General features: G+C 41.3%; 1 protein-coding gene across 5 annotated transcripts in view; it reads right to left on the reverse strand.

Annotated features, from left to right (window-relative positions):
• Positions 1-1248: 1248 nt before the first annotated feature.
• Positions 1249-15397, reverse strand: part of si:dkey-96f10.1 (6-phosphofructo-2-kinase/fructose-2,6-bisphosphatase) — a 28754-nt gene continuing 14605 nt past the window's right edge. For 4 of the 5 annotated variants that reach the window (XM_039801176.1, XM_039801178.1, XM_039801177.1 and 1 more), the window contains exons 4-15: positions 15297-15363; positions 10356-10430; positions 10219-10275; positions 9646-9767; positions 9321-9528; positions 7732-7878; positions 7524-7628; positions 5506-5635; positions 5165-5227; positions 4872-4936; positions 3994-4102; positions 1249-3804 (exon numbers count right to left, since the gene is read on the reverse strand). In XM_039801176.1, coding sequence (XP_039657110.1) covers positions 3797-3804; positions 3994-4102; positions 4872-4936; positions 5165-5227; positions 5506-5635; positions 7524-7628; positions 7732-7878; positions 9321-9528; positions 9646-9767; positions 10219-10275; positions 10356-10430; positions 15297-15363 — 1156 coding nt within the window. In that variant the 3' untranslated portion in view covers positions 1249-3796. The remainder of the gene's footprint in view (positions 3805-3993; positions 4103-4871; positions 4937-5164; positions 5228-5505; positions 5636-7523; positions 7629-7731; positions 7879-9320; positions 9529-9645; positions 9768-10218; positions 10276-10355; positions 10431-15296; positions 15364-15397) is intronic. The other variant, XM_039801179.1, reaches the window with a different exon arrangement.

The following is a 15397-nucleotide window of genomic DNA, read 5'->3' on the forward strand; positions in this document are numbered from 1 at the left end:
AGAAGATGGCTGTGTCTCATGTTACGTTGTTTTTTGTACACGCTGTGACTCTACAAATCACAACATGTAAATAGGAACATGTTGGCGTTATTTTGTCACTTATTCGGAGCAGTAGGATTACTGGAACCATTCACCTGCCTGTTCTGTGATGGGCTGATGCTTCTGGAGCCGTCAGACAGCTTTACAGCACGCACGGAGATGAGAAGGGTATGTATGGACTAGTCTAACTCTGGGGGTTACGGCGAATAAGCTAAATTCCCAATAAATCGGCGTGTTCCTTTAACAGAGAAGTCTTAATGTTATCAACAGAGAGAAGTCTGGATGTTATTAACAGAGAGAACTGGATGTTGATTTGTTTTGACGCTGCATCTCGTTTTCTTCCTGAATGTATTTGTGTAGACCGACTCCATCTGATCCATCGATATATTTCACACATTAACCATATTTGTTAGTCATACTTTACCTGTTTTACCTGCATGTCTTTTTATAACTCAGTTAAGCACATTTAACATCAGACACAGTCAGGTTTCATGTTTATTGTATTGGCTGTACTCTACAGTTAGTTATTGTTTGATTCAGAAAATAAAGTTTTATACAGATTCTACATCAATGATGCTTTGTCTTTTCAGTTCTCTCGCACGCTGCACATACACAGACAGACGCACACACAGACACACACACACGCTGAGACCTTTGGTAGTTTAAAGGTGCCGTAGGTAGGATTATGAAGATCCAGGACTTAGCCAAACATTTTTAACAACAACTTCTCAGTCCCCCCCCCATTTCTGCTAAAGCCCAAAACGGTGTCCTAAGCCCCTCTCCCCACAAGGGAGAATGAATGCGTGTGCATGAGCAGGGATTGACACACAAGTATTTATTTACACATTGCAAAAAAAAGAAAATAAAAGTCCCCTGAGAAGATTGTATTGCTGTGGCACCCCTAGGCGACACAAGAAACTGCTAAATGTGTTTCTTATTCTTTAGAGAAGACTCTGGGGTTAGGGTTAGCTTCTCATTCTTTAGAGAAGACTCTGGGGTTAGGGTTAGCTTCTAATTCTTTAGAGAAGACTCTGGGGTTAGGGTTAGCTTCTAATTCTTTAGAGAAGACTGGGGTTAGGGTTAGCTTTTCATTCTTTAGAGAAGACTCTGGGGTTAGGGTTAGCTTTTCATTCTTTAGAGAAGACTCTGGGGTTAGGGTTAGCTTCTCATTCTTTAGAGAAGACTGGGGTTAGGGTTAGCTTCTAATTCTTTAGAGAAGACTCTGGGGTTAGGGTTAGCTTTTCATTCTTTAGAGAAGACTCTGGGGTTAGGGTTAGCCAGATCAGAGACAGCACTCGGGTTCATCAAACCGGTTTAGAGTTGAACTCGCTTTGCGATTCGACATCTCCACTGAAGTAAACCCTTTTAAAATCACCAACACTATGCAGCAGATCTCGTTTATCTTTAAACAGACAGATGTTTAAACACACTGAACATCTGGGCTGGAAATTCCCAGAGATCTATTATTGTGATATTAAACATGTGACAATCTCCGATATATTGCAATTTAAGACCTTTTTTTCAACTTCAAATTCTGTCCCCAAATGAAAACTTTCTCCACTTCTGTCTTATCTAAAAGACACTTTGGATTTTGTGATTAAATGTAATTTAACTAACCAGATATAACGTATTAGTTGTTGAGCGTCAGAGCAGCTAATAGGAAGACTGATACTTCAGTAGGAGCCAGACTAACTTTGTTTCCAGGCTTTATGCTAAGCCAACCTTAGCATGTCCTTGCTGCAGCTTCATGTATGGCGTACAGACGTGAGAGTTTTCAATCTTATTCTCTCACTCAGGGCGATAAAGTGAATGAGTGTTTTTATAAATGATTCCCTCCAGTCTTATAGAGCATCGTCACTGTAATGGAAAATCTCTATTCTGTTATACTTTTGCTTTGTCGTTCCTCTGAATCTGCAGTTTCTTCTTTTAAACGAATGTCTAGACAGAATGTTAAGATGCACGCTGCTCACACCTTGAGTTGTTTGTTCCTCTTTGATAACCACAGAGCTGATTTAAATCAGCCCCAACCTCTCTTTGGCCTTTCAGTTCTATCCCAACCAGCAACAGAAGTACATAAGTACCTTCTGCTTTCTAGTTCCTTTGTTCATTCTCTTAGGGAGCTTTTACACCTACCTCGTTTGGTCCGGACTTTCGGACTTTTCAGTTTGAGCCGAACGTTAGCGCCTATTTGTTTATGGTAGTAACTTCTAGCTAGGAATTCGCAGGCTAAGTGACAGAGTACTTTGCCTATTTATCAGGCAGGTGCCTGTGCACAGTCAGTCTTCTGGGTTAAAATGGAATTACAGGTTGTTGTTGCACTGTCTTAGATTTTATTCAAACCTTATCTATATCAAGAATGTGTCCCAAAACCAAGGCCTGTAAAATATTTCTGTTCAAATCCTATGTCTTCATATTTTCAGGCCTTGAAATTACTTCAGTTTTACAGCCTGAAAATCACATTATCTGGGAAGCAGTATTTGGACATTAATATAATGAAAAGTATTATTCAGGTTAGAGAGAGAGACAGGCAGCCCAAACTTTGTAGGGTGGAAGACAAACATGTCAATATGACTGAACCATTACAAGTTTGTACGGCATGCCCTAGATTCTGAAAAAAGTGTGAAAAGACTGACATTAAGGGTAGCATAAACTTTGAGCAAAATTTAAGAGGGTGCAGCAACGGTTTTCCTGGATTTTGTCTGATTTGACACAGAATGACCTAGCTGCATGACATTTGGCTCAAATCCTCCCACTCAGTGCTCAGTTTTTACATTGACTCAGGCAGGTTAGATAGCAAGCAAAGTCTACTTAGACAGCGATACATTTTGAAAAATAAAACTTGTGTTTAACTTAAATATCTGATCCTTCTGCTATTACGAAACACAATTTGGGCTGTTTATAGCATTATCTCTTTAAATGTGATAAAAACACTAAATAATAGTTTTGACTTTGTATTGGTATGTAATTTACGGTGGTGTAAGGTGCTGGAATTTTTTTTTAAATGGACCTTGAAAGTGCTTGAAAAGTGCTTGAATTTGACCTTGGAAAAGGTGTACGAACCCTGTACCAAACATTGGGATTCTCCTTGATTATGGGTTAGGGTTGCATCAATTAGGATCTAATGTTGATTGTAAAGATTTAAAAAGAATATGTATAGGGCATTTCCTCTCTAGCTGGGAGGTTTTAGGGACTGACAGTTAACTTCATTTAACATCCTTCCCGAGACTATTTAGTCACCGTCGCTGTGTCCGGAGCTTAGCGCCGCCCAAGATCATTGTGATTGGTTTAAAGAAATGTAAACAACTCAGAAGGTTTTTCCTATCCCAGAATGCATCTGTGGTGCAGTCAGACATTCCTCCACAGCACTGGAGACTAGATTGTCTCTGATTATGATTTCATTATGTATCTGTGTGAATGTGGAGACACGATAACACAGTGCAAACGGCTCAGACTGACAGGTCTAGTTAAAGAAGAAGAGAGGAGGTGCCGAAGAACGAGGGGATGAAGAAAGAAAGAATAAACAGTGACGCTGGTCATGTGTTCATTGTTCAGCAGTTCATTCGTCTTCTTCGTGTCTCAGACATTTGGCTCCATTAAGAGCTTTACAATGGAAAAGAAATGTCTGTTTCAGACATCTCGACGAACACTTTGATTACTTAAATTAAAAAAGGACGCGATCCATGAAACAAGCTGGCCGTTTTTCCTCTAGATGTGTTCAGGGACCGTCTCCAACGCCTCCTCCGGCTCTCTGTCCACATCAACGTTCTGAGAGACACAAACACTTTACGTCACACTCTGAACTGTATGTTTGTCCCCGAACTTCTGCAGTTTCACTCTGAATTAGTGTTAAAATCTCCATTAACAGGTTGTCAGAACAAAGGAGTTTATAAAAATGTTGATTTGTAAATTTACGTTGCTTTTTGTTATAACGTGCACTCACACCGCAGCTGTTACCTCGGTAAACTTCACCACAGGATCTCTGTTTTTGTAGCCTAATCAGAGTAATGAAATGTGGGACAGACGGCTGTAGAACGGGCAAAGTCATAAATCTATCTGTATCTTTCTGTAAAACAACAGGAAGGTAAGGAGGGGGGGGGGGGATTACATCAGTTTGAACGAGTGACGGCAGGTATTATATATTATATGTAATAAACAGGGTTTGTATTGGGGGTTATTTCTGCATTCATTAAAGGCACAACAAGTAGATAGTACTAATAAACAAAGTATAGACTCTCTCAATCATCAATCAATCTACGGACACAACATTTTCCGCAGATTTTAAACAAATTGAAAAACAAAATATAACTAGAAAAAAAAAAGATTAAAACATCTCCACCCTAAACCGTCCGGGTCTGTTATGATGCACTAGAAGTTCCCTCCGCCTGGACTTTTTATTTCTTTTTTGTTCGAGACGTTTCTGGGCATCTGTCTCGCTGCGACCAGGTGACAGATCGTACGCACGCATCCAACAGGAAGCTATAAAAATGCCAAGCAGACAAAGCTTCTCGTTCCAGAGTTTGAGAGAATCTGGGTTTGTCTTTCAATTGCTGGTGAGCGCCCTAACGCTCGTTAGGAACCGTGAAACTGATCTGATGTGAAAAGCAGCGCAGGGAGAAGATCTCCGCCTCTCAGGTGGTTGGTAATCGTAGCGACTAAAGAACCTCTGTTACCGTCACTTCACACATTAAATCATGTAATCAGACTGACAATGTCGTCAGTGTGAAGTTTTACTGAAGTAGGACAAACATTTTAAATGTTTGGAGTAGGGGAACAGCTCATCTCAGAAAACTATCTGCCTCTACATGTTTGTGGAAAAAGAAGATAAAGATTACCACAGGTTTGTCTCTGTGTGTGTTGACAGCTTCGATGTTGAGGAAGACAGACTCCACTTTACATCCTGAGAGACAAACAGAGACAGAGAGTTGTTAGCATGAGTCTAAGAAAAAGATGATGGGTTAGGGTTAGGTGAACCCAACAGGAGACAGAAAGCTGTGACTGTGAGCAGAGAAATGTTCAGAGAAGATACATGTTCAGATGATAAATGTTGAGAGATGATGAATCTTGAGAGAACACGGACCATGGAATAATGGTTAGGGTTAGGATAAGGGTTTGGGGTTAGGGTTACCGTAGGCAACCGGTGTGAGTTTGAGGACGGTATGCAGAGGACACTTCAGGTATGGCAGCTCATCTGAAACACAGGGAGACACAGAAAAGACATATTGCTTTAATTATAATATAGATTTATTTAAAAATACTATTTTAACAACACTGTCTGACTTCCTGTCTCTTCTGAAGATGTAAATGCAGAGTTTGATCAGATTTCCTAAATCAGCTGCTCTCTGTAGTTTTACTTTTGTAATAATATGTTAGTTTGTTATTCTGAACTCATTTATTCCTAATTTAATTGTTAACCTGGTCAGGTTTTGGAGGAAAGCATTAAAAGGTTGAAAAAGTAGTTTGTCTCACGAGCAGTTTTGTCCAGGAAGTAGGCGAGCAGACATCTCATCACCGCCTGGTGACAGATGACCAGAACGTTTTCCTGTCGCTCCAACTCCATGATGACCGGCTCCAGACGCTGGACCAGGTCCTCGTAGGACTGGGAGAGAGAGTGAGCCAGAGCCAGAGAGAGAGAGAGAGACAGAGAGAGAGAGAGAGAGAGAGAGAGAGAGAGAGGGAGAGATTGCCATGGTTACTGAACTGTCTGGCAACAATAGGACAAGCTCTTGAAATACTTTCTACATTTACGGTGCTTTCACGGTGAAATGTTCAATTTACAATTTCAACTCCTGACACAAAGACCATAAAACAGAGAGGATATATCTGTTCATTATTTCCTCAAATATGAACAAAAAGAAGACAACGGACAGCACCAACGGAACGCTAACGTTTGCTAGCTTGTAACGGTAACGTTAACATTACGACTGAAAACGTACAAGAAGACATCTAACGTTACTGGTAAAAGATTCAGATCTGCCGCTTTGGCCACCGGACATTGACGGATACAAGATCCAGTATCCTGACCATGTGACTTCCCTAAAAGATAGGAAGTCCTTCAAAACAAAAGCCCTCCAGGACTCACCTGAGAGGCTCATTGCAGATTTTACCATAAAGGGAAACTGTAGGATCAAAAGCAAACTGCTTTTCTTCACTCATCATCCTCCTGCATGGCATGCCGCCTGGAAAATAGCCTGGATAATTTTTACAAACACTTCCAATCAATGAAAAGCGTAGCAGAAAAGAAGAAAAAAGGAAACAGACAACAGCCAGAGAGACCAGCCGTCCCCAGCAGCAGTCATGTGACCTTCTCTCCTCGCTGCAGTCCCAAACTCTCCTCCAGTGTGAAGGTACTGAGAGAGGGACTCTCCATCCTGGAGAGGGAGTTTTTGGACTTCAAAGAAAATACTTTGACCTTCATTCACAACAACAGTGAGAAACAACATCCAGCAGTTGAGCCAAGCAGTATGTACAACAGAAGGCTGGAATCCACGAGCTGTACCAGGCCATGAAGGAGCTGGAGGAAGACAACCAGGCCCTGAGGTTAGCCCTGCACAGAGTGATGGAGGATTTCACCCAACACTCCCCCATCCAGAGCAACCAGCTGCAGACTCTTCAGGCTCTACAGGCTGAGGTCCACGCCCTGAGACAAGGGTTAGGGTTAGGGTTAGCTACCCCTCAGAACCCACTATGGCCCATATGCAGTTGCTTCTCTACATAATAGTTGAAGGGTTTTTCCCTCTCTTACTCACCCATGTACCTGTTCACTTATCTTGTTGTAAGTGTTTAATGTTGTTTGTGTAGTATTTCAAATTGTATTTTATATAATTTCTAAACTGTATGTATTTCTAAAGTGTTTATTTTCGAGGCCTCCTTCCCTTTCCCTAAGTTGCTTTGCCACTTGTCAGGCCGCCATTGTAAATAAGAATCTGTTCTTAATGACTTGCCTGTAAAAAAAAACTAATAATAATAAAATAAAATAACTACCGACAACAGTCCTGGAGAAGCCAATCAAAAGCTTTGGGTGCTGGTATGATGCAAACATTGAAGACTCCAACAGCTGAATAAAAGAGGACACACTCACTGGCCTGAACTCTGCTCTCCCAGGGAAGCTGAACGTTTGGTGCCTCTAATGTCGGTTGCTACCCTGTCTGATGTGGCGCCTGACAATGTACGAGGTAGCTTTTTGCCTTTTCAGCAAAATGGAGAGGCTGATGAGCTCTGTTGTGAGGAATTGGGCTACCAAGATGCCTAACCACACAGGCCTGTATGGAAACAGAGCCCTTTCACTCCCAATCTCGAGTCTTACGGAGGAATACAAATGTGCCAAAGTAAGGTTAGACATGCTGCTCAAAGAGTCCCGGGACACAGTAGTGAGACAGGCGGCTGGTTGGGAAATCTTTTACAATTTCAACACCAAAACAAACAAAATACTGGGAAATGAAGTCAAGCAGAAGGACAGTATTTGAAACCCTTTTTTTCTTCCTCACCTCTCCTTTGGGGTAGCGGTAGCGATACTTGTCCTGGTCCCTCAGTGCAAACTCCTCTGGGTAATTCTTCTGAATCTCCTCGTACGTCATGTCCTCACAGACACCCTGAAAACAGAACAAAACCTTTTTCTCAGCCTCTTGTACAACAACAGATAACTCTGAACTCTTTCTCTCGTAATACAGCAGATCACTTTGAACAGTAACTCACAGCGTCGATCTCGTTCAGGGCCTTCCACTGTTCGTACGGGACTCCCAGAGCCTCGGCGGTCTGGATTGTCCTCTTCATGTGGCTTGTCCAAACCTTCAGGTCGCTGATGCACTGACCACGCATGTAGGTGCCCAAAGAACTGCCAAACTGACCAACACATAGGACATTAGAATACAGACAGAAAAATAAAGGAAGTAGATATATATATCCACAGACAGACAGAGAGGGAAAAAATGCTACAGGAGAAAGATGGAGGATCAGCTGCAGCAGAAGAACACCAGGGAGGTCTGGAAAAGCCTTAAACCCATCTCATGATAGTGGGACACTATCTGCTTCATCTCTGCACCCTGGTGAGCCCATCCATGGACCCACTTCAGTTTGCCTATCAACCTGGCACTGGGGTGGATGATGCCATCTTATACCTTATTCACAAATCTCTCTCCCAACTTAAAAAGGCTAGAAGCACTGTGAGAATCATGTTCTATGATTTCTCCAGCGCTTTCAACACCATCCAGCCAACGCTTCTGAGGGGAAAGTTGGAGCGGACAGGGGGTGGACTGCCATCTCACTGGATGGATATTGGACTACCTCACCAACTGACCTCAGTTTGTAAGAACACAAGGTTGTGTCTGACACAGTTGTCTGCAGCACAGGGAACAGTCCTGGCCCCGTTCCTGTTCACCCTCTACACTGCAGACTTCACCTATCACTCAGGAAACTGCCACCTGCAAAAGTTCTCTGATGACTCCGCAGTTGGCCTCATCGCAGATGGGGACAACAGGGAGTACAGAGAACTTAACAAAGACTTTGTGGACTGGTGCCAGTGGAACCACCTCCAGATAAATGCTGGGAAAACCAAGGAGCTCGTGGTGGATTTCCACAGGAGCACACAATCTCCACCTCTGCTGGTGAACATCCTGGGTACGGACACCGATATGGTTAAATCATATAAGTACCTGGGTGTTCACCTGAACAATAAATTGGAGTGGACTGACAACACCACAGCACTTTACAAAAAACGGGCAGAGCAGACTGTATCTGCTGAGGAGACTCAGGTCTTTTGGGGGTGCAGGGGGCACTCCTGAGGACATTTTATGACTCTGTGGTGGCATCAGCAGTTCTCTATGGAGTGGTCTGCTGGGGCATTGACACTGCAGCGGCAGACAGGAAAAGACTGGACAGGCTGATTAAGGAGGCTGGACAGGTTGATTAAGAAGGCCAGCTCTGTTCTTGGTTGCCCCCTTGACGCCGGGGAGGTGGTGGGAGACAGGAGGATAGTGGCCAAACTATCCTCCATGATGGACGACTCCTCCCACCCCATGCAGGACACTCAGTCAGGTCTGAACAGCTCCTTCAGTGACAGGCTGCTACACCACGCTGCGTCACAGAGAGATACCACATGTCTTTCCTGCCGCACTGCATCACGGAGAGATACCGCAGGACTTTCCTGCCTGCAGCTGTCAGACTCTACAATCAGCACTGCTCCCAGTAGACCACATGGACCGCTTATCCCTTGCTGCTGCATCAGTGTGAATTTCCCCATTGTGGGATTAATAAAGGAATTTAGAATCTTGAATCTATCCACAGACCTTTGCCCCGCGAGGTGACAGCCCCGAGTCTCCCCCGATACGACCCACGAGGTTGAGCTCGCTCTCTCCGTGGCGACACAAGAAGATGGATCTTGGGGTGACATGGATGTTCATCAGGTAGTAGACAATCCGACTCTGGATGTGGTCCTGGACCCGGTTCACCAGGTACCTGCTGCCCACGTTAAAGATCTTAATGTACGACAAGTTCCTGCGGAAAGACCAGAAGACAGCTCAGACTGAAGTCATCTTCTTTCAACATCTCCAACATTCAGTATTCAGTTTATAGATATATTTCATAAGTAAGTTAACAGGAACAGTGTCTCACCTGTCCCTGTTGTCGTCCAGAGGGACGTAGGTCAGCTTGTAACATTTGATCCTCTTCAGAAAGTCGGCCACGGCCTCCTCTTTGTCACAGTCCACATAGTCCGGACTGCTCAGCTTTACTTGCTGTTTTCAGAGAGAGAGAGAGAGAGAGAGAGATAAACTAGATAAAGAGACTAAAGAGTGTGAGCAAAACAGAAACCTACATGTCTTTATTAATGTCCAACATTAGAGGACACAACACCAGGTTTGTCCTCAGAAGTGGTCCAGGTGTTTACCTAGAGGAACTCTTGGAATACGAACTTTATAAATCAAGACTAATGTACATTTACACAAAGCCTTTCAAATGAGTAAACATATTTTTCTCTCTGTCCAGATCAATCAAATCCAACACCTCTCCAAATTGTATAACCCGAAAACGCTGGCTGAGACTGGAGGAAAAGAAGCAAAGCTGCAGAATCTTTATTGTTCTGTGAACTACACAAAGACTAATGAAATAACTGAACCAAACTGCTTCAGCTAAACTGAAAACAAGAAAACAGGGACAAGAAAGTAAAGACTGATAACACAGACTTACTTTAATGTTCTGAGCAATGATTTCTGGATCGTCACATATAGACTCCACAAAGAAAACCTGGACAGGTGCGAAAAGAAAAAGAGAGATTAGAGCAGAGTTCTTGTTCCAGGTTTGTAACCCTGTGAACAACAACAGACCTTGTAGCCATTTTCTTTGGCAAAGCTGAGGATGATCTCTCTGCGCTCGGCAGTGGTGTTGGTGGCATCAAAAACCTAACAAGACAAACAGGATCAGTGACTGATTTTAATAAACGTACGAGCGATATATGGACCTAAGTGTTTATGGTTCCCTGTCAGGTCCAGACTGATCAAATCAGACAGAGGCGACCCACGCTGGCTTTTTTGATTTAAAAAAAGAGCAGATTGCAGGTCTTTTTCTTTTATTGTTTTATTGTTTATTTCTGCAAAAACCTAAGGCACATTAAGCGGAAACAAGCAAGGTGCTCAGGAACATAAAGGCAGACAGCTCGTTCAAAACAGGAGTTCAAGCTAGGTGGAAAGCTAACGCTAGTCGGCCACCTGTCCCATCCATCCTGCTCATTAGACAACAAACTGGACTACATCCAACTTCAATGAAACTCCCAACGTGAGTTCAGAGACTGCTATGTTTTTGTTTTTGTGGAAACATGGTTGAACAACAGTGTGCCAGACTCTGCTATCCAGCTACCAGGCCTGCTAGCCTTCTGAGCAGACAGAGATGCTGCTCTGTCGGGTAAGACTCGTGGAGGTGGGCTGTGCATATATGTTAACAAGGACTGATGCAGAAGTGCGGTGCTTGTATCCAACTACAAGCCCCGCTACTTCAGTTGTGGGGACAGAGCAGCGGCGTTAGCTGCAGTGGAGCGTGCTAACCTCTCTGAGTCTGGGGTAACAGTCAACACGCTACAAACACGATCGGGCGGCTTAGATAATCGTGCTGCACAGAAACAAAAGTGTTATCTACTCTTTCAAACTGTCAATCATGCCCGTGTGCTTTGGGATGTAAAGTGCAAACCAAAGGGAATATTAGGTGGACAGTTAAACATACGTAGCCTTATCCCCAAATGTGATCAGATCTCTGCACTTCTCCTGGACTCAAACTTGGATTACCTGTGTTTAACAGAATCGTGGCTCCACAGTAACATTCCAACTAATATGATTGACATTGTTGGGTGTCAGTGCTTTAGAAAGGACATAATGACAGGCAAAGGGGGAGGAGTATTAATATACATCAAAGACACATTTAAATGTCAATTAATCGAACGGAACACCACCCTGGAATGTCTAGCCCTAAATGTAACCCTATTGCCTTCATAAATTTTAATATTTCTGTCCTTTATAATCCACCTTCTCATAATGTTCAGTTCTATGATGAATTAAATGTTATAGTTAAACAACTGGACTCTTATAGAGAGACAATATGGTATGGTGACTACAATATTAACTGGTCTGACAAAAACTGTAAACAAAAACTCAAAGCATATATGACAAAATGTAACTATCGACAAATGATTGTAGGACCCACAAGGATAACAAGGCAGACTAAGACTCTCATTGACTTGGTATTTACTAACAGACCAGAACGAATAACAAGGACTTATAATTTGATTACTGGACTCTCGGACCACAACATGACTTTGACTGTTAGGAAACTGATGAAGAAGCGCCTGCAGTACTTTGGTAAACCTGATCATGAATACAATTCATTCTTCCGAAAGGTAAAATTCTGCAATTTGAAAGAGAACTTAAAAACATAAACTGGGAACAAATTATGACACTAGACGATGTAGAGGAGTGTTGTAATTCCATGACCACATCTATTACAAGTCCGATGGAAAAATTTACAAAGCAAATAAAATCTAAACAAAAAGATTCTACAGTGCCTTGGATAAATAATGAAATACGAAAACTCATGAAAAAGCGAGATTTAGCTTTGAAAACATTTTTCAAATCTAAACTTAATACCGATCTCCTGACTTATAGAAGTTTAAGGAATAAAGTCGTAAGTGAGCTGCGGAAAGCAAAAGTGACATATTACACTCATCTAATTGATAGTGCTAAAGGTAACAATAATTCACTTTGGAGGCATTTAAATAATCTGACTAATAAATTGAATAAACATAAAAAGATTACAGAACTTAACATCAATGGCAATATTATAACTGATTGTGCCACTATGGCTGATGGATTCAATTCATACTTTGTACAATCTGTTGAAGAATTAACAAAGGAATTCCAACCTGTGAATCCTTTTAATCATTCACTGAGAGTCACCTCAACAGATTCCTTTTATATTAAAGAGGTGTCGGATACAAAAGTTGCAGAAATAATCACTAAACTATCAAATTCCAAGTCTGATGACATTTTTAGGATGAATAGTTGTTTTCTTAAAAAGTATAAGGATGTTCTTGTCAAACCATTGACCCATCTTGTTAATCTATCCATAAGAAACAGTACATTTCCCAGGGCATGGACAAAAGGAATAATCATCCCTGTGTTTAAAAGTGGTAGCCTAGACTCAATGAGTAACTATCGCCCTATATCAATTTTACCAGTTTTATCTAAAATTATTGAAAAAGTTGTAGTAGCGCAATTGAATGACCATTTAGAAGCCAGACAGCTACTCCATCCACACCAGTTTGGGTTTAGACCAGGTTATTCAACTGAAACAGCAAACTGCTGTTTAATTGAAAATGGTGGTGGGAGCTGTATTTATTGATCTTAAAAAATCAATCATAGTTTGCTTTTATCTAAAATGTTAAATTTTAATTTCTCAAATGAGGCAGTGTTGTGGTTTACATCTTATCTCCAGTCGAGAGTGCAGTGTGTTAAAGTTGATCAAAACATATCTGCACTCTCAAACATAAAAATGGGTTTTCCTCAGGGCTCTATACTTGGCCCTTTGCTGTTTAGTCTCTTTATAAATAACTTACCTCTGCACTGCTCAGATGCCAGTTGTCAACTCTATGCGGATGATGCTGTTCTTTATGCATCCGCTAGGTCACCTGAACAGGCTGCAGCTGTACTGTCCACTAGTATGTCTGACATCCAACAATGGCTCATCCAAAATCTGTTAGTTATAAATCTCTCAAAAACAGTTTCCATGTGCTTTTCCATTAAAAAACTTGATTTAAAAGGTAGATTTAATATTAATATACAAAATAAAGAAATTCATCCAGTTACAGAATTTAAATATTTAGGATTGGTTTTAGATCCTCGACTAAAATTTGACAAGCACATAAAGAAAATCTTAAAAACAATACAAAGTAATCTCAACTGTTTCAAACTAATCAGAAGCTACATCCCAAAACAGGCAGCCCTGCTATACATGCATGCTATGATTTTTTCTCATATATCGTACTGCATGACAGCATGGGCACAAGCCGCTCCCACTGCAACCAAATGTATAGGTTCCATATAACAATTATGGATAAAAACCAATACGTCACCATCACTGTACCATCATTAAGAAATATAATTTAATGAATTTTGAGAGCTTTAGCAATTTTTGCTTTCTTAAACTAATTCATAAGTGCATTAATCATTTAGCACCTGAGTCACTAAGTTCATTTGTTGAGAGACTGAGCAGCACCAGAGTCACTAGAAGTTCCACAAATCATGACTGCAAAATACGATACTGCAGGACCAGCTTTGGTCAGACGACCTTCTCTGTGAAGTGCTCTAAACTTTGGAACTCATTACCATCTGACATCAAGACTGTAACTGACTTTAAAGTGTTTACTTTCGGCTCAAAAACTGGTTAAAAACAAACCAAAACTGTACTCATTTTTAATTATTGTAAGTAGGTAAGAATTGTATATGATATGCATGTTTTTATATCATGTTTAGATTTTTTTTATTATTATTATTTTTAATTGAAATAGTTAAGTATGTCAATTGTTATTGTGTATAAAAGCCCAACCAGGGATTGGAGTTGAAAATTAGCATCTGCTATAAACTTTTTATGCAGCACTTCAGTGACAAACTTTGTTTTGACACTATGTCTGTATGCATTGTCCCTGTCAAATAAATAAATAAATAAAATAAATACTGCTCACTACTGGTGGAGTTTGTGACTGTTAAATGCCGACCATTCTACATTCCACATGAATTCATGGCTGTGTTTATACTCTGTGTTTACAGCCCACCAAGCACTAATGCTACCAATGCGTTAGCTGAACTATCAGTGAGCTCCAAAGCGCACATCTGGATGGACTATTTATTGTTGCTGGTGATTATAACCACGCAAATCTCAAGAAAGTTCTTATATTCTACCTTCACCTTATGGTGAACCTAACTTATTACAATCAGTGCTCTGTTACAAGTCTACTTATGCCCTGTCTTTTGTTGTCTGTCCTGTCCCTTGTCTGTCTTAAATGCTCTACTTTAAGTAATAATTGCACTTTTTGTATAGTCTATAATGTAGCCTATCTCTTATGTCATTTTTATATAATGTCGTTTATATATTTTAAATGTGTAACGCCACGGTGAAATGTTGTTTCATTTAGTGTATATGGTTGAAATGACAATAAAACCCACTTGACTCGACTTGACTTGACTGTCCTCTGTAACCGGCAGGCATGGCCTCGGAGTGACCTCATAGGGAAGCGAAGCAAGTGCATTCTGGGAGTTGTTGTCTTTCATCCACATGAACCAAAAATAATTTTCTGGCTTTTCTAGGTCTAGAAGGCACCAACTTCTAAAATTATTTCACATTTCTACTACATAAATGATCCAATTTAAATACATATTCATCTTTCCAGCAGTGAAATATCTCTTTAACTAGCATCACAAGCAGCAATGCTTTTGTTGCCTCTACGTCTGTTTTGAAACACCAGAGGGCTGCGCAGGAATTTAAGAGGCATCGAAATAAGGCAACGAAATTTGCGTTGCTAGTCCAGTACATACCGGTAGTTTAGGCACTGGTACCATATTAGCACAGGGTTTCGGTACCCAACCCTAGTATTTACATCCAGTAAAAGCCCTCTCTATGTATATATGATAGTTTTTTGTGTTAGTGGCAGAGTCCGCCATTCCCATGTGTGTGTCTCACTGTTCCTTCTCCTCCACTTTACATCTTTAATGTTGGCTTTGACTCACCACGACCTGGCCCAGCTCTCTGGTGAAGTAGTCACACACATCTTTCAGGGCAGCAACGGCACACGCCCTGAGCACAAACACAGAAAACAATATTAATGCAA

Source organism: Perca fluviatilis, chromosome 5 (genome assembly GCF_010015445.1).
Source record: "Perca fluviatilis chromosome 5, GENO_Pfluv_1.0, whole genome shotgun sequence".
Classification (NCBI taxonomy): domain Eukaryota; kingdom Metazoa; phylum Chordata; class Actinopteri; order Perciformes; family Percidae; genus Perca; species Perca fluviatilis.